The sequence below is a fragment of the Hyperolius riggenbachi genome, chromosome 10 (genome assembly GCF_040937935.1).
Source record: "Hyperolius riggenbachi isolate aHypRig1 chromosome 10, aHypRig1.pri, whole genome shotgun sequence".
NCBI lineage: Eukaryota > Metazoa > Chordata > Amphibia > Anura > Hyperoliidae > Hyperolius > Hyperolius riggenbachi.
In genome coordinates, this window is record NC_090655.1 from 62,397,357 (window position 1) to 62,418,828 (window position 21,472).

At 44.8% G+C, this 21,472-nt stretch overlaps 1 protein-coding gene across 3 annotated transcripts in view; it reads right to left on the minus strand.

Moving 5' to 3' along the window:
• Positions 1 to 21,472, minus strand: part of GPAM (glycerol-3-phosphate acyltransferase, mitochondrial) — a 94,164-nt gene that overhangs the window by 5,907 nt on the left and 66,785 nt on the right. For 2 of the 3 annotated variants that reach the window (XM_068255242.1, XM_068255243.1), the window contains exons 15-20: positions 20,755 to 21,019; positions 18,143 to 18,285; positions 11,616 to 11,693; positions 9,327 to 9,464; positions 5,086 to 5,275; positions 1,509 to 1,567 (exon numbers count right to left, since the gene is read on the minus strand). In XM_068255242.1, coding sequence (XP_068111343.1) covers positions 1,509 to 1,567; positions 5,086 to 5,275; positions 9,327 to 9,464; positions 11,616 to 11,693; positions 18,143 to 18,285; positions 20,755 to 21,019 — 873 coding nt within the window. Of the gene's footprint in view, positions 1 to 1,508; positions 1,568 to 5,085; positions 5,276 to 6,280; positions 6,347 to 9,326; positions 9,465 to 11,615; positions 11,694 to 18,142; positions 18,286 to 20,754; positions 21,020 to 21,472 lie in introns of those variants that run through there. The other variant, XM_068255244.1, reaches the window with a different exon arrangement.

The window sequence follows — 21,472 nt, forward strand, 5'->3', positions numbered from 1 at the left end:
ATAGTATTTCTGGGAATAATTACTAATCTGACTCTCCAGCTTAAATTTAAATCTCTGCATGTAAAACCCCCATCACTCAGCACCAACAGGGATTAGCTGATGCCAGATAAGTGTAGTTTCCAGTTGCTTGACAGTCAATGGTCCTGCTACGACTCCGGTAATCCGGCGACTTCGGCTGAAGGTGCGCACCCTCGCGTCATCAAGCCGGTTGCCGTAAGAGTCCTGCGCATGCGTAGTTCACTAAAGACTGAACCGTGCATGTGCAGGACTCTTACGGTGACCAGCGTGATGAGGCGTACGGTGCGCACATTCAGCCGAAGTCGCCGGATTACCAGGACCATGGGAGGGACCAAGAAAACGCCATTTTATCCTTAGTGCCTAAGGTCCCTTTAATGTAACGGAGGTCTATTACTGTATAAAGTAGTTTATGCATCCTGCAAGGCCAGGATATTTTTCTGGTTAACTGAGTTATGGATAATGGGGGCTTTACTGTACCTTGCAACTAAACTTAGATACCATAGATTTTTCCTCACTTTCTGCCCCACTGACATTCGGAACACCATTGTGTCCATGCACAGAGCATGGGAGACCATAATGAAAACTAGACTGAGGGTATAACTTTTATAGCTGTCTTTGCCTCTGCTGCATAGACTGTCCGTGTTACACTTGTAAGCATCAGGCATGATATCTGCCAACAGGGACACAGACAGCAATAACTTTCCTATAGAGCTTCAAACCCTTCCCTCGTTCAAAACTACAAAGAAACCTTTTTCAAAAGCTAAAGGATGAGTGTGCACATATGTACTAAACCATCCCCAGATGAAGTCTCTACAAATAACATAATAATGCAATACTGAACTTCCCCAGCTACCTACAGTTTACTAGAACTTCCACAGCAGCCTGTACACTGCACACTAGTGGTAATATCTGTGTACCTTACCAGATTCTCCATGCCTCTTCCAGCAATCCCCACTACTGCCCAACACTTTGTAAAAGCTGTACTCACATCTGAGATCTGTAGTTCTGCCTTATCAGTGCTTCCTGCACATCACTTCCTGTTCCTGTCTGTGTGCAGGAAGCAGGAGGGACAATGGCCGGGAAAGAGCAATCATATCTGATCTACTAGTCATGTAACAACCCATACACAGCGAATGGGTATATAACACAAAGTCAGAGTAGCCGCAGGGTTCTCACATCTCCTCTGTGGAGGAATCAGTAATATATTTTAATTGGAATTATGAGCAAGGAATAATCTGAGGCTGCTTTATCACAATATCAAAAGCAGACTCAGCATTCCAGCTGTAGGCTTGTTTTCATGGAGAATGTTGTGCATGTTATACAATGCAGACAGAGGGGAATCCTAGACCCATTCTGATTATGAGCCACAGCTGATCAAGCTCTTCCACCCCGTTACACATGATTTCACCTGCATTATTGGACAATGTGGAATCTGTATTTTGCGTGGATTTCTATCTTTGCAACACTAGTAGAATAAAATTTACACTCACCCCCAGATCCACAAAGGTCTTCACAGCATTTTTTACAAGACACAAGGTGGCGCTCTCAGCTAGGAGGAAGAGAGAGAACAGAATAAATAAAATATGTGTCAAGATGGGTTACAAGCAGACACAAAGCCAACATTAAATGCTAGGGACACACGTCCTATCAGATCGAGAGGTCGCACCAATTATATCAGACTTATCCGATCTGCTCCAGATCAATTACAGGATCTATTTTAGCAATCTGAAAAATCATTCCCGTTATCGATCTTGAGCGGTTTGGACATGTACACCACATAATGTAGTGCCCCTTCAGATTACCTGTCGCTCTAACAGGAAATTCTATTGTGTGCACCCAGCATTACACAGTTACATGCAATGAATATGGGTGGAAAGGACAATAGGGCAATAGGAAGTACTTGTGACACAGAAGCAGAAGTTGACTCTGTCCTATCCAGCTCACAGTCTAGGGCCCTCATCTGTCAGAGGTTATGGAATATCAGACTTGTCCAAAAAGAAGCGTGACATGACTGTACCTTTCCTGTGTCACTTTCATTCAGGAGTATGCAGATTTTGTATGCAGCTTGAAGATGCAGCTGTCAAATTCCATCCTGGTGGGATTCCATTGGTCCACTGGCAAGCTGCATACATCTGCATTTAAAATGTGCATAATCCTGCAAGAACTCTGAATTATTTGCATTTAATTGACCATGGGTGCAAGTTTTGCAGCGGCCAAGCATTCTTTTCAACGCCAAACATTCCTTCAGGACCGCAAGATCATTCCCACATGCCACCGGGGGCCACACATGACATTTTGTTGGTTAAAAAAAAAAGTGTGGTCGCCAGTTTCAGGTGATTGAATCTTTACATTTAAGTCTCAGATTCTTTTCTTAGGGCTAACTACTTATCAGGCAACCTTGGCGCTGATTGACCATCCGATTTGATGATTATAATCGAAATGGATTAAAATTGGTGTTGCTAAGAGCATGACCGGTCGATTTTAGCTCCAAATTGGTCGCATTGTCGGTCACATGCATCAATCGGACATGCTGTAGAATGTCGGGCCGACACGCTCGTTTGGGTGCACGGTGGTAATGGTGTGCGATATCGAGACTAAAGAATGCAGCGAAGCCCCAGGCATTGTTCCCCCCCCACCTCTAGAATAAAATGTGCCCCTGGTGTCCATGCATGAATACTTTACCTGTTGGTGTCCACCGCTGCCTCAGTCTCCGCACTCTTTCTCACATACACGTGCCTTACGAGGTTGGTGGCGAAACGTTACACTGGCAACCATGTGGGGTGCGTGTATGTGAGGATAATTGCAGAGACAGACAGTGGCGGACACCAACAGATAAAGTATTCATGCATAGATACCGGGGGACACATTTTACACTGAGGGGGGGGGGGGGGGGCGGTGGTGGCGAGGCGGTGACACTAGGCCAATTTACACAAAATTTCATACTGAAATCGGTTGGGAATTGGCCTGCGGTGTATGGACAGCTGACAGATCTCTCTGCGATCAGACTGGATCAGAGACAGATCTGTCTCATATTTTAACCACTTAAGCCCGAAGGGTTGAAATTTTTTTACATCCGAGCAACTTTCACCCCCCATTCATTTGCCAATAACTTTATCACTACTCATCACAATTAATTGATCTATATCTTGTTTTTTCCGCCACCAATTAGGCTTTCTGTGGGTGGTATATTTTGCTAAGAGCCACTTTACTGTAAATGCATTTTAACAGGAAGAATAAGAAAAAAATGGAAAAAATTCATTATTTCTCAGTTTTCAGCCATTATAGTTTTAAAATAATACATGCCTCCATAATTAAAACTCATGTATTGTATTTGCCCATATGCCCCGGGTATTTCACCGTTAAAATTATGTCCCTATCACAATGTATGGCGACAATATTTTATTTGGAAATAAAGGTGCATTTTTTCCGTTTTGCGTCCATCACTGTTTAGAAGCCCATAATTTATTAAATCATATTGATATACTCCTTTGACATGAATATTTAAAAAGTTCAGACCCTTAGGTAACTATTTATGTTTTTTTTTTTTTTTTAATTATTGTATTTTTTTTTTTTTTTTATTTAAACTTGTATGTGGGTATTTTTTGGTGTGGGAGGTAAACAGGTTTTTTTTTTATATATTTATAGGTTTATTCTTAAAGAGACTCTGTAACAACAAAAACCTCCCCTGGGGGGTACTCACCTCGGGTGGGGGAAGCCTCCGGATCCTAATGAGGCTTCCCACGCCGTCCTCTGTCCCACGGGGGTCTCGCCGCAGCCCTTCGAACAGCTGGCGACTGTGCCGACTGTCAGTTCAATATTTACCTTTGCTGGCTCCAGCGGGGGCGCTGTGGCGACTTTCGGCACGGAAATAGACGGAAATACCCGATCTCCGTCGGGTCCGCTCTACTGCGCAGGCGCCGGAAACTTGCGCCTGCGCAGTAGAGCAGACCCGACGGCGATCGGGTATTTCCGCCTACTTCGGCGCCGAGAGGCATCAGAGCGCCTGCGCAGGAGCCAGGAAGGTAAATATTGCGTCACGGCTGTACGGAGGGCTACAGCGAGACCCCCAAGGGACGCAGGACGGCGTGGGAAGCCTCATTAGGATCCTGAGGCTTCCCCCACCCGAGGTGAGTACCCCCCAGGGGCCGTTTTGTCGTTACAGTTCCTCTTTATAACTTTTTTTTTTTGGGTGTAATTTGCTATTTGGCCACAAGATGGCCAGAATCAAAAAGTCCTGGGAGCGATCGATCTCGCTCCCAGGCAGAAGAAAGGAGACCAGAGCTCAGAAAAGCCGCAGCGTCTGAAGAGACGCTGTCGGCTTTTCTCCGGGGGGGTCCGATCAGCGAAAGGGATTTATAATCCCTTTCACTGATCGGTGGGCTAGCGGCCAGCAGCGGGGGCGCACACGGGGGGGCCCGCGGGCGCGCGACCCGCGGGAGTGCGCGCAGCCCAACTGGACGAGAAATCTCGTCCAGTTGGGCTTAAGTGGTTAAAGGCTGCCATGCATCAGACAATGTACGGGCAGATTTGACCTAAGGATTGCAGAGAGCTCTGATGTAACATTCTATGCTAGAACAGAATCACCCAAGTGCAGCAGTCTTTTACCGAACTCTATAGCATTAAGAGACATCACACCAGAAAGTGCACAGAAGGAAACTACTTTATTTCAAACTTAGTAAAGCTAAAAAGCTGTTTGGCAGCGATTTCCACTGCAACACTGCCCTCCTGTGGTTATTCTGTATACTGCACAGTAAACATTGCTGACACTGATCAGCCAAACTACTGAAACTATCTACTGAAACCATGTACAGGTAAAGTAAAAATCCTCTACTTCCCTCTGTCTCATGTTTACTTTAAGGGCAGGTTTACATCAGAGAAAGCACTCTACTGTTACTCAGTGTGACTGTTATTTTCAGTCAAGCCATCTGTCTAATTGGCTCTCTCTCTGACAAACTCCCCGGCATTAGGAAAACTGCTGACTAAAGTCTAGAGTCTGATGACTATTTTGCAGAGAACATTTAAAAGCATGAAACATTTTTGATTGGCTGGTGGTAGAGCACAGCTTACCATAGACGGCGACCTTCCGTTCCGCCCTGGTCAGCAGGTACTTCTGCAGATTCTGGGTAAACTCTTTCTCTGACACGCGACCGGTGAAGCTGTGGATGAAGGAAGCGGTGGAGCTGTAGGCCTCGAGGATGGGACCCAGAAGCCTCTGCAGGAAAGCTATGAATTGCTGGTGATTGTGTGATGGGCTCACCTATGGAAACAGGACAGGCAGCAGCATATTATGATATGCATTTCACAAAGAGCAAAGTCTACTCTACTGGCAGCGGCTGGAAGTGTGCAGATTAAGGGCTCCGCCTCTGACACATGAGACCAGGGATCTAATCAGGCTTCTTCCTGTTTAGTCAGCTAGCACCTATCCAGTGAGGAGACCTTGGGCAAGACTCCCCAACACTGCGACTGCCTATAGAGGGCGCCCTAGTGGCTGCTACTCTGGTGCTTTAAGTCCGCCAGGAGAAAAGCACGATATAAATGTTATTTGTCTTGTCTTGGCATGAACACAATAGAAAATTGATCTCTGGCAGGAAAACATGAATTTCCAGCTTCTTTATCACTAATGACACATTACAGAGTTCAGCAGAAAGACTCATAGGACCTAATCCAATTTTTCATCTTACCTATTTTTCATCTTACCCAAAAAATACATTTTCAACACTAAGCAACTGATACATAGGTAGAAAAAAAAGAAAAAGTAATACACTTATTTTGAAGTATTTTCTTGCATGCTGGGAGCTTTAACCACTTGAGGACCACAGTGTTAAACCCCCCTAGTGACTATGCCATTTTTAGTAAAATAGGCCACTGCAGCTTTAAGGACAAGCTGCAGGGCCGCACAACACAGCACACAAGTGACCCCCCCCCCCCCCCTTTTCTCCCCATCAACAGAGCTCTCTGTTGGTGGGGTCTGATCGTACCCCAGATTTTTAAAAAAAAATAAATATTTATTGCTTTATTTTTTATAATAAATATTGATTTTTTTATTATCTCCCCTCCCTCCCCGTAGCTGACCAATCATGCCGATCGGCTGTCATAGGCTTCTGCTCTCTATCGTCCCGGGGGGACAGACACGGCTGTCCCCAGTACAGCGCTGCTGCTGATCGCAGCGCTGTACTACCCCGGTTTCGCCGTCTAAGTCTCCCGAGCGGCAATTGCCGCTCGGTGACTGAAGGCGGGGTGGAGCTCTGCCCCCGAGCAGCCTGCACGCAATCTCCTGCTAGCCCCATAGATGGCCGTTCACACCAATCAGCGTGTGTGATGGGCTCACCTATGGAAACGGCAGGGAGCAGCAATTTATGATATGCATTTTACAAAGAGCAAAGTCCACTCTACTGGGCAGCGGCTGGATAGTGTGCAGGTTAAGGGCTCTGCCTCTGACACATGAGACCAGGGATCTAATCACGCCTCTTCCTGTTCAGTCAGCTAGCACCTATCCAGTGAGGAGACCTTGGGCAAGACTCCCCAACACTGCTACTGCGTGTAGCGGTCCTGGGGCTGCCACACTGCTCACGCCAGTTGGCATGGAGCAGTCGGCAAGTAGTTAAAGGTATTTTATTGGTAAGGTTTGAAATTATCTCCTTGGAGAAAACTCAAGAGAAAAGTTAATAAGATATGGGCCAATAGCAGAGGGGCAGTGAAGACCACACAAAAATGACAAAAGAAGAGAATCAGTTAGGGTTAATTATGCAACCATGGCAACATTACTACAGACACCTCCAAAATCGCCACGATTCTGCAGGAGTAATTAGCTGCAGAGACCATAATCTTTGATAGGGCCGGCTCACACTAAATGATTTATACATCTAGTGATGATGGGCAGATTCGACCAAGAGACACGCCGCTCTACGTGGTTTCCTAGTAAGGGCGCACATGTCTGATGTCACACGCAAACCCTTAATAGGAAACCACGTGGGGCGCGCGTGTATAAACAGCAGAATGCGCCCGGAGTAGCGGTGGCACAAGCGCAGGGCACAGGCAGGTAATGTATACCTTGCACGGGGCACCAGGGGGACATTTACATTAGGGATGGAAAGCCCCGAGTTTTCGTCACAAAATTGCATGTTGTTCCCTCTGCGCACCCGATCAAGCAATTCCGCCCAACATCTTGCAGCATGTGTGATCGACAATGCAACCAATTTTCATCCTGAAATTGGTTGCATTGGCAGTCGGACATGCACTTAGTGGCACCGATTTTCATCCAATTCAATTCTAATAATCGAATCGAATGGTCGACCGGCTGCCAAGTCAACTGATGTATGTCCACCTTCAGCCTGAAAATGCTACAATCTTGCGCGGAGGAGACAATGTGTAAACAAATCCTACAGTAAGCATAGGATCAATTCACACTTTCTTCTTAATGGACTCCTGAAGTGAGGAAATATGGAGGCTGCCATATTTACAGTATTTCCTTTTAACCACATAACGACCGCCTAACGCTGATAGGTGGAATTACATGGAAACGGCCGCTCATACGAGCGGCCTTTCCATGTCAGTTCACGGAGGGTGTCTCTGTGAACAACCTACGAGCCGCCGATCGCGGCTCGCAGGCTAATTGTAAACACGGGGAAGAAATCCCCGCTGTTTACATTCATACGGTGCTGACTGGCCGGGGATCACCGACATCTGACAGGCGGATCGCCGTCCTGTGCCGCCCAGAAAGGAGGAGGAGAGGGAGGGAAAGGGAGCGAGGCTGGGAATCGCTGCGGAGGGGGGCTTTGAGGAGCCCCCCCGCAACACACGCAGGCAGCCGGCGGCGATCAGACCCCCCCCCCCCCCCCTGCAGGACATCCCCCTAGTGGGGAAAAAGGGGGGGGGGGAAGTCTGATCGCCCTGCCTGCAACAGGATCTGTGCTGTGGGCTGAATAGCCCACCCACCACAGGTCCTTCCAAAATAGCCCGGTCCTTAAGTGGTTAAACAATACCAGTTGCCTGGCAGCCCTGCTGATCTATTTGGCTGCATTGGTCTCTGAATCACACCAGAAACAAGCATGCAGATAAATTGTCAGATTTCGACAATAATGTCAGAAACATCTGATCTGCTGCATGCCTGTTCAGGGTCTGTGGCTAAAAGTATTAGAGGCAGAGGATCAGCAGGATAGCCAGATAAATATGGCAGCTTCCACATCCCTCTTGCTTCAGTTGTCCTTTAAAGCGTAACAGGAGCGGAGCGCATGCTCCTGGCAGGTACGATTTTTCTGAAGATGGCAGATGCTTCGGATGCCCACAGAGTCAGTACAAGCCTATGGCTGTGTCCATTCTCACTAGGCTGTTTCCCCTACATTGCTGGATTCCCCTCCATTGCTGTATTCTGCTCCTATTCCAGTCCTCTGCTGCTGTTTGCATACTGCTGGGCTCAGGGTAAAGCACCAGTATATCTATCAGTGCCCCGGCAGAAGCTTGGGGCTCCCACAGGGCTGCAAACGACTAATAGAAATCCTCCCCTTCATCAGGAATGATTATCACTGGTTCACGGTAAACAAATTAAAATCCATCCTGTTGAGAGGGAGGATTCCCATTAGTCTTCTGCCAACCAATAGGAGCCCTGTGCTTCTGCTGGGGCTCTGAGCTATACATCAGCACTTGTCCCTGAACCCAGCGGAGGTGTCAGTAGCACTGGAGGACCTGAATGGAGGAGGTGATAATGGTGGCAGTGGAGGACCAGATGCACAACAGTGAGCAATGTGAACACCTCCCTGGATACTGTAGCAAGGCACAGCGTATTTGCTCAGGATACACTGTGAGCGCCTCACATACATGCCTGACTCAAGTCGTCTGATGCAGCCGATAACAAATGCCTCAGCCGATAATCAGGAGTGTGTACAGGGCCGCCCACCTGCGACATGCAAGCAATTAGCCAGAAGGATCTACTCACCCTGAGCGATGCCCAATTCCATTGTTCACACCCTACCCCCGCCTGGCAGGTAACGTCACACTCACTACATAGCAACACAGCGTGTCATCAGCTACACAGTTGACACGCCTCTGTGCACTCCGGCCCACCGATGTCACCCAAGGGGAACGGGTCCTGATCCCTGACAGGCGGCATCAATCACACGCACCAGCCTTAATCTCCTTTCACACCTGAATGAATTGAATAATTAGTAGCAGGCTGACACCCCCATCTAGCAGTGTCTGGTAGAAAGATTGTGGAATATCGGTTTCACATGCACAGAAATACTAAGTATACGGCAGTGGAGTTCCGCTTTAATGGGCAAAGCCCTATGATGTATGGACACCTCAGTCATTACCTTGAGATATCGGTCCCTCTGCTCCTCTCCGAAATCACTGTCCTCATCCTCCTCATCGCTCCTCCACTGCACTCGCTCCGGAATCTTACTGTCCCACGCTGGCTCCGTGAGATTGGGACTCGTGTCTTCTTGATCATCCTAATTCACATTTACAAAGAACATCACAATGGGTGTATCTTAAAGTACGGAAACAGCAGAGGAATATCAGTTAAGGTTGTAATACTGTAGCATGTTTATTGTCTACACACAGTACACTGCGTGTCATCACTTCTGTTGTAGGACGATGTACTATTTTACTTTTTGGTACTGAACTGTCTGTTTAGATCTATTTTTGATTTGTTAACTCCCCTGGTGGTATGATTATTTCCGGATTTTAGGGACTTAAAGTCGTTTAATATGTTTTTTTCACACTTTTAGACCCTAAAACCGGGGAAAACAAAAATCAGGCTGATAGACAGCCTGCAGCAGCCCCAACACTTACCTCCCTGGGATTCAGCACTGCAGTTCTCCCTCCATCCTCCGGGAGGCGCTGTAACTCTATAGTTAGATCGCTGTCTGTCGTCATGACAACAGAGGGCGATCTCACCAGAGGGATTCAGAGCTTCTGAAGGTTGTAGAATTGCTGCCTGTCAGCGTCTGGATCCCGGGGGAGGCGAGTTAAAACTCCCACTGTGCATAAGCCTCTGTAAAAAGCCTCCCTGCGGCTACCCAAAGTCAGGCTCGGGATTTCTGCTCCAGGCTGCTTTTTTCCACCCCAAGCCTGACTCGGGGATACTGCCAGGGTGTGAAAGAGCAACTGAGAGGGGTATGGAGGCTGACATATTAATTTCCATTTAGAGTGAACCCGAGGCGAGGTATATGAAGGCTACCATATTTATTTACTTTTACGCAATACCAGTTGCCTGGCTATCCTGCTGATCTTCTGCCTTTAATACTATTACCCATAGACCCTGAACAAGCATGCAGCAGATCAGGTGTTTCTGACAATATTGTCAGAACTGACAAGATAACCTGCATGCTTGTTTCTGATGTTATTCAGCCACTACTGCAGCCAAATAGATCAGCAGGATAGCCAGGCAACTGGTATTGTTTAAAAAGAAACAAATATGGCAGCCTCAATATCACTCTCACCTTGGGTTCACTTTAAACGATACCAGTTGCCTGCCATTCTGCTGATCTTTTATGCATCAGTAGTGTATGATTCACACCCCTGAAACAAGCATGCCGCTAATTTAGTTATAGATCCTGAACAAGCATGCAGATCAGATGTATGACTGCATATGTATTGGAAAAAGAGAATCAGCAGGAGAGCCAGGCAATGTGCATTGTTTAAAAGGACATAAGTGAGCCTCTGTATCCCTCTCAAGTCAATTGTTCTTTAAATACAATAAGTTTATCTTGTAACCATTTTTTTTATTTGTTTTAATGTTACACCCAGAAATTTAGAATAGGGTCTTTTTCCATTTGACTGACAAACCAATTACACCATTACATGAAGACGTTTTAAAGGACAACTAAAGTGAGAAGAATATGAAGGCTGCCATATGTATTTCCTTTTAAGCAATACCAGTAGCCTGTCAGCCATGCTGGTCTACTTGGCCGCTGTAGTGTCTGAATCACACTAGAAACAAGCATGTAACTAATCTTGTCGGATCTGACAATAATGTCAGAAACACCTGATTAGAGATGTTGCAAACGGTTCCCGAACCGTTCGCCGGCGAACATCTCAAAATCTGTGGGCCTTCTACTACTTCCGGGTCGCAATGACCCGGAGAAGTATGCCTGCACTGCTCGGCGGAGTGCGTCCTAGATTGCGCTCCTGTTGCCGGGCACTTTCTGCGCATGTGCGTGATGTCATTAATGACGTCACGCTCATGCGCAGAGAGTGCCCGGCAACAGGAGCGCAATCTAGGACACGCTCCGCCGGGCAGCGCAGGCGTACTACTCCGGGTCATTGCGACCCGGAAGTGGTAGAAGGCCCAGAGAGATTCGCCTGGCCAACGGTTCGGGCCATCTCTACACCTGATCTGCTGCATGCTTGTTCAGGGTCTATGGCTAAAAGTATTAGAGGCAGAGGATCAGCAGAACATTCAGGCAACTGGTATTGGTTAAAAGGAAATAAATATGGCAGCCTCCACAACCCGCCCACTTCAGTTGTCCTTTAATATAGTCTGTATAATAAGCTCATTAGCTGAAGTCATTCTTAAAAAAAAAAAAAAAAACTCACAAAAAGCAAATAAAAAAAATAAAATTAAAAGTGGGTGTGGTCATACAGCGAGCTATACTCACCTCAGCTACGAGCAGGACACCATAAGTGACAAGACGCTGGACGGCCTCGTAACACACCTGATAAAACATCTGACAAGGCTGCAAGAGAATAAAAACACTACATCAGTGCTACAATGCATTTTATAAGATCTTGTCTGGACTATTGTAACATATTACTTTGTGGACTACCAGCTAACAGACTGGCTCCAATCTGTACTGAACTCAGCTGCTCGTCTCATTCATCTTTCTTTCGCTCTTCTTCTGCTGCCCCTCTCGGTCAAGCTCTTCACTGGTTACCAATTAACCAGAGGATCCAGTTCAAACTCTTAAAGAGGAACTCCAGTGAAAATAATTTAATAAAAAAAAGTGCTTAATTTTTACAATAATAATGTATAAATGAATTAGGCAGTGTTTGCCCATTGTAAAATCTTTTCAATCCCTGATTTACATTCTGACATTTATTACATGGTAGCATTTTTACTGTTGGCAGGTGATGTAGCTGCTGCATGCTTTTTTGGCAGTTGGAAACAGCTGTAAACAGCTATTTCCCACAATGCAGCAGGGTTCACAGACAGGAAACTGCCAAGAGTACATACTCAGAATTTCTTTGTGGGAGGGGTTTCACCACAATATCAGCCATACAGCGCCCCCTGATGGTCTGTTTGTGAAAAGAAATACATTTCTCATGTAAAAAGGGGGTATTAGCTACTTATTGGGATACAGTTCAATTCTAGGTCGGAGTTTCTCTTTAACCCTAACATACAAAGCTTTCCACAATCTCTCTCCCCTGTACATTATTACACTAGTTTCCAGATCCCAACCCAACTGCGATCTCAGATCTGCACATGACCTACTTTTGTCTTTCTCTAGAATCACCTCCTTACATTCACGTATACAAGATTTCCCATGTGCTTCACCCCTCCTCTGGAATGCCATTCCACAGCACATCCGTCACTCTCCAATCTCTGATATCTTTAATTGCTCCCTCAAAACTCACTTTTTTCCAATACGCATACGTTCTTCTCCTCTGACTTAAAGGGAACCAGAGATGAATGATTCACACAAAATAAACATATCAGTTGATAGCTTGTAAAGAATAAATGCTCTACCTGATAATTTCGCCAATCTGGTGTGCCTTTTTGAGTGTTTTTTTATCCATTATTGCTCCAGAAAATATCCAATATGGCCGCCAGCTCATACCTGTTCTGCTTCTGGGTTATGAGTTGTTCTGGATGTGCTGTCTAGCCTCTGAGACTATAGACAAGCAGGGCTGCTGCAGCCTTTCATCTGTCTGCTTTCAACTATTATTCTGGTATGCTGTGTGGCTGCCTGTAGGAAGTGTCTCTCATAGAAATGAAACTGCATACAGTAGCTAATGACAGGTTGCACACTGCACACAGATACACTGTTTCAGAGCTTCTTTCTCGGCAGCAACAGCCCCTCCCATGTCAACAGCTCTGAGTAAGGAAATCTGATCCAGGAGGTGGCAGGCTTGGGCTTGAAAAGACTCCACAGAAGAGTGACTCAGCTATAATGATTCCAGGTCAAACCTCGACTGAATAGTCGGTGGATTCTTATCACAGTTGATGACAGTAAACACCTACCCTGCTTTTAGTTTTATTCTTCTCAGTCTAATCTAACTGTTATTTTCCCACTGATAAATGTAATAAAATACATGAGGGTGCTTCGTCTCTGGTTCTCTTTAAGGCCAAGTTGCACTCCTACTAGATATCCTAAAACATACTGCCTCTGGGTATGTTTATTGTATACTACCCCACCTCTTGTTTCCACCATTCCTGTAGATTGTAAGCTCGCAAGGGCAGGGCTCTCTCACCTTTTGTGTATTAGAATATGTCATACATTTTATTCATCACGTTACTCTTGTCACTGTAATTACTGTATTTCCTCAAATATAAGTCAACCTCGTGTATAAGTCGACTCCAATGTTTGACCCTCTTAAAGTGATCTAAGCAGCTCCTGGCTTCAAATAGCTGAAAGGGCTGCCATGTTTCAGGAGTTCAAAAACTCCTGCTGCTTTTACAATGTCTTATCCAGGCTAGGTGTGAAATTCTTCAAGTGCGTCTTATGTTTTCTGTTTGAAGTACAATGGGGAAGGCTCAGGGTTTGTTTGTGGTCAATTAAGTCTAATGAGGTGATTTCTTATCAGCCTTCCATCATCTGTTGATCTCCATCCTCAGGTCCTTTCAGGGACGCAAGAAGTGTGTATTTTAACCCTTAAATGTAAAAGGATGAGGTAAAACGAAAGGTTTTTTTTTAATAAACCACATTTTTAATTTGCTATAGAGCTGCGCTGGGTGTTAAAAATGATGCTCGGTTCACTTTAAGCTGGTATTTTTTTTCTAACTCAAGTACAAGTCTACGCAGCAAAGTTAATGGCCGCACTTGTGGACCAGGAAGGTTAATGACTGCACTGCATAAAGTATTGCAGCCATTAACCCCTCCTGGCCCCCAAATGCAGCTATTATCCACTCCCTCGCCCTCGTAGTAAGCACTGCAGCACAATATCTTTCCCCCTGCCATTTCCTTGTTGATTCGGCTGGCCAAGACTTCCAGACCTGTCTTTTCCTGGCATTGCCTTTATCAAGAAAGTGTCACTTTCACCTGGATAAAAAGGTGCAAACGGGAATGTCACTAATAGTGCACACATTACTCAGTGTGCTCAGTGTTGCAGCCACTGGCTGGTAAAAATGTCTGACAGACAAGGGATGCCTCAAAACCTTCTAATATCAGAAGAAAGCTATACCAAGTAGTGATTTTCCAAGCAAAAGGTGACAGCATGAGGGAGGGGGATATAAAGTTAGCCACACATGATACAATAAAATGATCTGATTTTACGGCAATTCAATAAATAAGATTGGATTTCCTGAAAGCTCTTTTTTTATTCAAGCAAGAAATACGATCGGATTTCCCGTTTTTATTTGATAAAAGTTGATTGGGAATGGTGGATTTTTCTGATCAATTTTTATGAAAATTGAATGGTGTGTGGTAGATTGTCAATTTATTAATATATAAACCCAAGCAATTTTATCACGTGTTTGTAGTACATTGGTCAGATTTTTGAAATGTTACAATCAGTCAGAAGAGACCTGCCCTTATATCTTGTGCACAAGCCAAATACAAATACCAAACTCACAGAAAGATCATCAAATCCAAGACCAATTTTCCTGTGAGTCATCCAATGTTGTATACCTGATACGCTGCATGAAATGCCCCTCAAGAGGAATCTATATAGGAGAAATAGGACAAAAACTGCGCACAAGAATGAACCATCACCGCTTTAAAATTAATGAGGGTAAAATGGGCACACCGGTTGGCCAACACTTCTGTGAACCAGGACACAGCATGCAAGATCATCAATCAATACTTAAGTCAGCAAAAAATAAAAAATGACTTCTACTCACCCGGGGCTCTCCTCAGCCCCCTGCAGCTGAATGGTGCCCTCGCCGTGTCCCTCCGATGCGCCTGGACTCGCCGGCGGGCACTTCCGGTTTGGCCGTCACCGGCTGACAGGCTGGGAACGTGGCTGATTATCCGCGTCCCCGGCCGCAATAGCATTATAGAGGGCGCTATTGCGGCCAGGAACGCGGCTAATCAGCCGCGTTCCCATCCTGTCGGCCGGTGACGGCCAAACCGGAAGTGCCCGCCGGCGAGTCCAGGTGTATCGGAGGGACACGGCGAGGGCCAGGTTTAGCTGCAGGGGGCTGAGGAGAGCCCCGGGTGAGTAAAAGTCATTTTTTTTAGATGACTTAAGTATTCCTTCAAGGGCAACTTCAAAAATAAAACAGGCAAGAAAGATTTCGGAGTACAAATTTATGAAGATGTTTAAGACATTAACAGAGGGTTTAAACTGTGGAATGGGATTCATGACTCCTTATGTAACATGATTGACTTGGTTTCATGATCTTCAGAAACCTGCTGATCACCTGACATCTAACTGCTAAACTGTAACCGGCACAACTGTCCTCTGTGTTTACTATGCCAGCGGCTCGATGCTGGTGCGTCACCGCTCGTCCACGCCTGCGCGCGGATCAATTCCCACTCGTCCCCGCGAGCGCGTCTTATCAGCGCTTCGTTTTTTTCTATTGTAAACCCAGGGGGATCGAGCGCGGTTTCGATCTGCCGTGGTGATCGGAGAGGTTGGATCTCATCAATCGAGCCATCAGCGGCTCGATTGATAAGAACTATCTAACCGTGTATGCCCAGCATAAGTTACTGAGTTGACCAAACCTTGGGGAATTCTAGACAAATTTGTAAAAGCTTAGGAGATAGCTAGTTTTATCTGGTTGTATTTGATAAAGCCCATTTTATTTACTAAAGAAATGAACCATTGTTGCAATCAAATGAATTGTCAAACAAATAATATGCTTGTTAGATTAGGAGGAGTTCAAAGTTTAAATGTTTTTATATACTCTAAGAACGCAATATGAGAGTGCCCTCTGCTGGGAAATTACACATCCAGAAATAAAGTAATATGGACAATTATTACATTGATATTCAAATGGGCTAGTTAATTAGAAATTTGAAAGAATACACCCACCAACTCCAATTGGATCTTATGCTGGGGATACACGGTACGTTTCTGTACCGTGTATCGACCAGCTGATCCGGCCAGCTGATAATATTCAGCTGGCCCGATCATGCCGCTCGACCCACGCCCGCTTGATTCCCGCCGGCGGTCAATGGCAGGGAATCGAGCGGTGATAAGGAAGCACCGGCGGGACGAGCGGCAATCGATCCGCGCGGACGAGCTGCGATGCGCGACGGCATCGAGCCGCTGGCTCAATCCAACGCAAAAAACGGGCCGTGTATGCGCGCCATTAGTTAATCCGTGGAGGTTAAATTATTGATTAGAGGGAAAATAAATTAAGAGTGCATGAGACACTCTACACACACTCTCTAAAGACACACTCTCTAAGGAAAATACACTCTCACCCTCTGAACGGAAAGAAGGGATTCCAGACTCTCACGCCCTACAAGCCTTGAGGCCAGTCCCACCAAAGAAGTCATATTATTGGTAATTATACATTTTAATTACCGGTATATCAAAGCCAACTAAGTTAGGGGCTTGGTTTTTTAGTGATTCTATGCCTTGTATAGAATACCCTGAACATGTGACCTTCCTGGAATTGCAACTAGGAATATCCGTGTTTGATTTGGGTTCATTTTTCATTAATGTATTTTTTTTTCCAAGCTTCCAAGCTTATAACTTGATAGGGAGATAGAGATTGGTTGATATAAAAGTTTCATTTACAGATCAGGTCATAATTTTTTTAATTTCATATCTTTTCCTTTGTTTTAAAATTAGATTCTTTTTATAAAATGAAGAGTTTACAGCACAGTAAAATTTAAACTTGTTTTTATATTTTGAGGTTTTTAGACCAGCTAGATCTGCTTCCATATTTTCCCTTGTTAGATTGTGCATTATCATTAAAGCCTTATAAGTAAATACCGTATTTTTCGGACTATAAGACGCTCCTGACCATAAGACGCACCTAGGTTTAGAGGACAAAAACCAGGGGAAAAAATATATACCAAACCTGGTGCATCCATAGTGAAGGGGCATCTTGTGAATTATGCCCCTTTGTACCTCTTGCATCTCCCTGTGTCCTCCGTTTGTCCCCCTGTGTCCTCCTCTGCATGGGCACAGTACAGGGAGTCCCCGACATTGCAGCGGGTTGGAGGTTTGTATTGGCAGGTGTTCACAAGTCAGGAACTCGCTGCATTTGGTCTATAAGACAGTGACTTTTTTCCCCCACTTTTGGGGGAGAAAAAGTGAGTCTTATAGTCCAAAAAATACAGTATATGCAATCTTGTGGTTGCACAGCCTACTGTGATTGATTGATTGATTTTTACAGTTAAGATCTGTGGTCAACTTTGCTCTAAAGTTTTGTAATCAGCTTACATAGAGAAGTACCTTGTGGTGATTAATATCGGATGGTTATTGTTTGATTCCTATAATTTGATTTGTAATTATTCTGACAACTTTGGTGTATTTAATAAATTAATTATTGTAAAGTAAATAGTTGTCTTGACTTTTCACTCTTTGTACCAGTAGCTTTAGAAACTCACTATAAGAACTTAAGGTAGGGCGTTTATTATAGGAAGACTCCTCCCATTATTTTTGTAGGAGGCCTTAGCTTTTGATTTATACATCTGGTTATAGTTTATATGACCGCATCGTATAAAACGCCTGACAATTATTATGTACCCATGTTTGTTTCTTACTTTGTACCGCGCCATGGAATATGTTGGTGCTTTATAAATCAATAATACTAATAATAATAATCACTGCTCTAAACTATAGATTGCTCAGTACAGAGTCGGGAAGCATTGCAGTTCTGGAGCAATCACCTGCAGTAATGAGACATCCAGCATGTACTGTCCTGTGTGCTTGATTTATAGAGGGCATTGCTTTTTTGGGGGGAGTGTCACTTCCATAAATGTTTGCAGAAATATATAAAAAGAGTATTTGATAAAAGAAATGCTGACTTATTAATACACACACTGTTCCGCCACCCTCAGCTTACCATGGCTATCATTCCTTCGTTGGTGAGCAGGTAGCACAAGGCTGCAGCAGTGCGGAGGAGCCTTTCTTGGCTGATGGTTTCGTCAGACATCCCCGACACCTCATCTGATCGCCTCTGACTCAGCTCCACGTGTAACGCACAGGCTGGAACACAAGAGAAGCACATCAACCAACCAATCACAGCCAAAGATTCCTTCTCTGCCTCTTAACTGACTTCCTACTGCTGGCCTCACCTATTTTTATAAATTCCTTGCAACAGGATGACGCAGCTGGTCATATCGGTTGCAGCGAGAAATTCAAATAAGTCTTAAAGTGTACCTGAGACTTTGAATACTGCATAATTTATACTTACCTGGGGTTTCCTCTCTCGTTTTCAACTCCGCTAATCTGACCAGTTGTGCTTCTCTGCGTACACGCACAGCCTGTCCGAGCACACGCCCTCATCTGAGCCTGCGCTGGAGCAGAACACTCCCAGCTGCTGGGCATGACCGAAGAGCACAACCGGCCAAATTAGCGGAGGTAACCAATGGAAGAACGGCAAGGGAGGCCACTGACCGCATGGGGGTGGAGGAAGTCCCAGTTAAATATAAATACAGCTATATTAAATTAAAAGTCTCCGGTTTCCTTTAAAGGGAACCAGAGATGAACGTTTCACACAAAATAAACATATCAGTTGATAGCTTGTAAAGAATAAATGCTCTACCTGATAATTTTGCCGCTCTGGTGTGCCTTTTTTAGTGTTTTTTATCCATTATTGCTCCAGGAAAAATCAAATATGGCCGCCGGCTCATATCCCTTCTGCTTCCGGGTTATGAGTTGTTCTGGATGTGCTGTCTAGGCTATATGAGACTAGGCTGCTATCTAGGCTGCTATCTAGGCTAAATGAGAAAGGCTGCTGCAGCCTTTCATCTGTGTGCTTTCATTTTGGTATGATGTGCAGCTGCCTGTAGGAAGTGTCTCTCATAGGAATGAAACTGCAGTCATCATCATTATCCACAGAGCCCACAGATCGTATTGCAGGCAGCCACACTTGTCTGTTTCAGAGATTCTCTCTCAGCAGGAGCAGCCCCTCCCATGTCATCACAGCTCTCAGTACGCAAAGCAGGAAATCTGATCCAGGAGGTGGCAGGCTTGGGCTTGAAAAGACTCCACAGAAGAGTGACTCAGCTATAATGATTCCAGGTCAAACCTAGACTGAGCCAGTCGGGGATTCTTATCACAGCTGCTAATAGACTAATTAAGCAGATAAGAATGAAACTAAAAGCAGGGTAGGTGTTTACTGTCATGTTCCCACTGATAAATGTGATAAAATATATCAGGGTGCTTCGTCTCTGGTTCTCTTTAAGGTGCCCAATAACAGTACAATCTCCCAAACAATCAAGCGTACATTCCATCGATCTGAATTTCTGAGTGATTCTTTTTTTTTTTTTCAGATTGGATTGCTTATCATTTTCCCCTCCGTTAGTGGACCCGGACAATCATTTCCAATTGATCACAAAGATCGGTTGGTTGATCGTTTGGGAAATTTGATCGTTAATAGGCACCTTTAGGGTCTACTTTAAAATTTCCCTCCAGGACTAACTGCTAATAATTCCAGCTTTCATTCAAAATGAACACAGACTGTATCCAGTTTGGAACTGGACCAATGAAATATACTTCCTGATGATTTAAATCATAATTCGTAACATTACCCTTACAGTCTTTAGTCAGAGGTTTACAACCTTTCCTTGAGTTAATGAAGGTTGCTGAAAGGTTAGTGAATTAGGCTTTATGTTATTACAGCAAGAATAGTACATTTTATAAATCCAAAAACACTGTATTGTATTCTCCCTTCCTTAAACCAATACCGAATCTGCAACGATTCTCTTTAAAATTATACAGAACCCTAATCACCTAAACTATTCCTCCTAGCCAACTCTATATGGGTGCCTAGCACAATCCTTTCAATATTCACCTGTCATTGTCTTTTTTTTTACTTAAGCACGAGTGCCCAACTGACCACCAATATCTGCTACATTGCCTAATGCCAGCGACTCAAATAACCAACCCAATGACCTGATTTTGAGCTTCTTACCCACCCCTGCGTCCCTTGTCATAGTTACATAGTTATTTAGTTGAAAAAAAAAAAAAACAAATGTCCATCGAGTTCAACCAGAAAATAAAGTACAATAACAATCTGCTCCCTCACATATCCCCGTTGATCCAAAGGAAGGCAAAAAATCCTTACAAGGCATGGTCCAATTAGCCCCAAAAGGAAAAAAATACCTCCCCAACTCCAGATGGCAATCAGATAAAATCCCAGGATCAACAACACTGGGCACTGCCTAGTAATTATAGCCATGGATGTCTTTCAAAGCAAGGAAATCACATAAGCCCCCCTTAAATGCAGATATAGAATTTGCCATAACTACTTCCTGTGGTAATACATACCACATTTTAATCACACTTACTATAAATAACCCTTTTCTAAATATATAACTAAAATGTTCTTCCTCCTTGTGCAGATAATGTCTCCTAGTCCTTTGTAAAAGCCTAGGAGTCTCTGAGGAGCATAGTTCATGGCTCCTCAGAGACTCCAAAGGCTGCTTAGAATTTCTGCAGCAGGACTCTTACCCACAATGGCTTCCGTGATGTAGACATGGAGGACACCATTACTATAGAAGCTGAGCTCGAAGACGGCTGGGATGTTGGTGCTGGGCGCGATGAAGAACTCATTGCCGCGGTCAGTGAGGGTGATGTTCACAGAGTTGCCCAGCAGATGGATGGCGTGCATCACCACGTCCTCACAGCTCCCCGAAAACCCCAAATCAAACTCTCGCGCCAGAACCTCCTCCTTCATGGAGAAGAAGTCCTCCACCAAAACCGATAGGTTAACCCCCTGCAAGAGAGAAGGAAGGTAAAGGGTCGGAAATTAGGCATTAAACTTGGTTAGCGTACATTTACTTAACCATACTTAAGGTGGAAAACTAATCAATAATGCAGTATGCTTGCATTACTGATTATTTTATCGTTTTAAGACTTATAATACAAACTGACTCTGGACTGCCCAGGAACCCCCCGTTTAATACTCTAGGAGTCAGGGAGTCTGGCTTACTACGCCTAAGGATGTCACTGCATTCTGCCCAGGTAAAGCCATTATTATCTCCACTGAACTGGGTCAAGTACTCTGATGGGTATCGCGCTGCCTCAGCCACTGAAAACAGCACCATTTAAGGATAAAGACATATTAAACCACCCCCCAGCCTTATTAACCCTTTATCCGGTCATGCAGGTAGATTCAGGTAGGTGGAGCCTACATACTTTATGTGCGAGAGCTGCTGGTCAATTACAA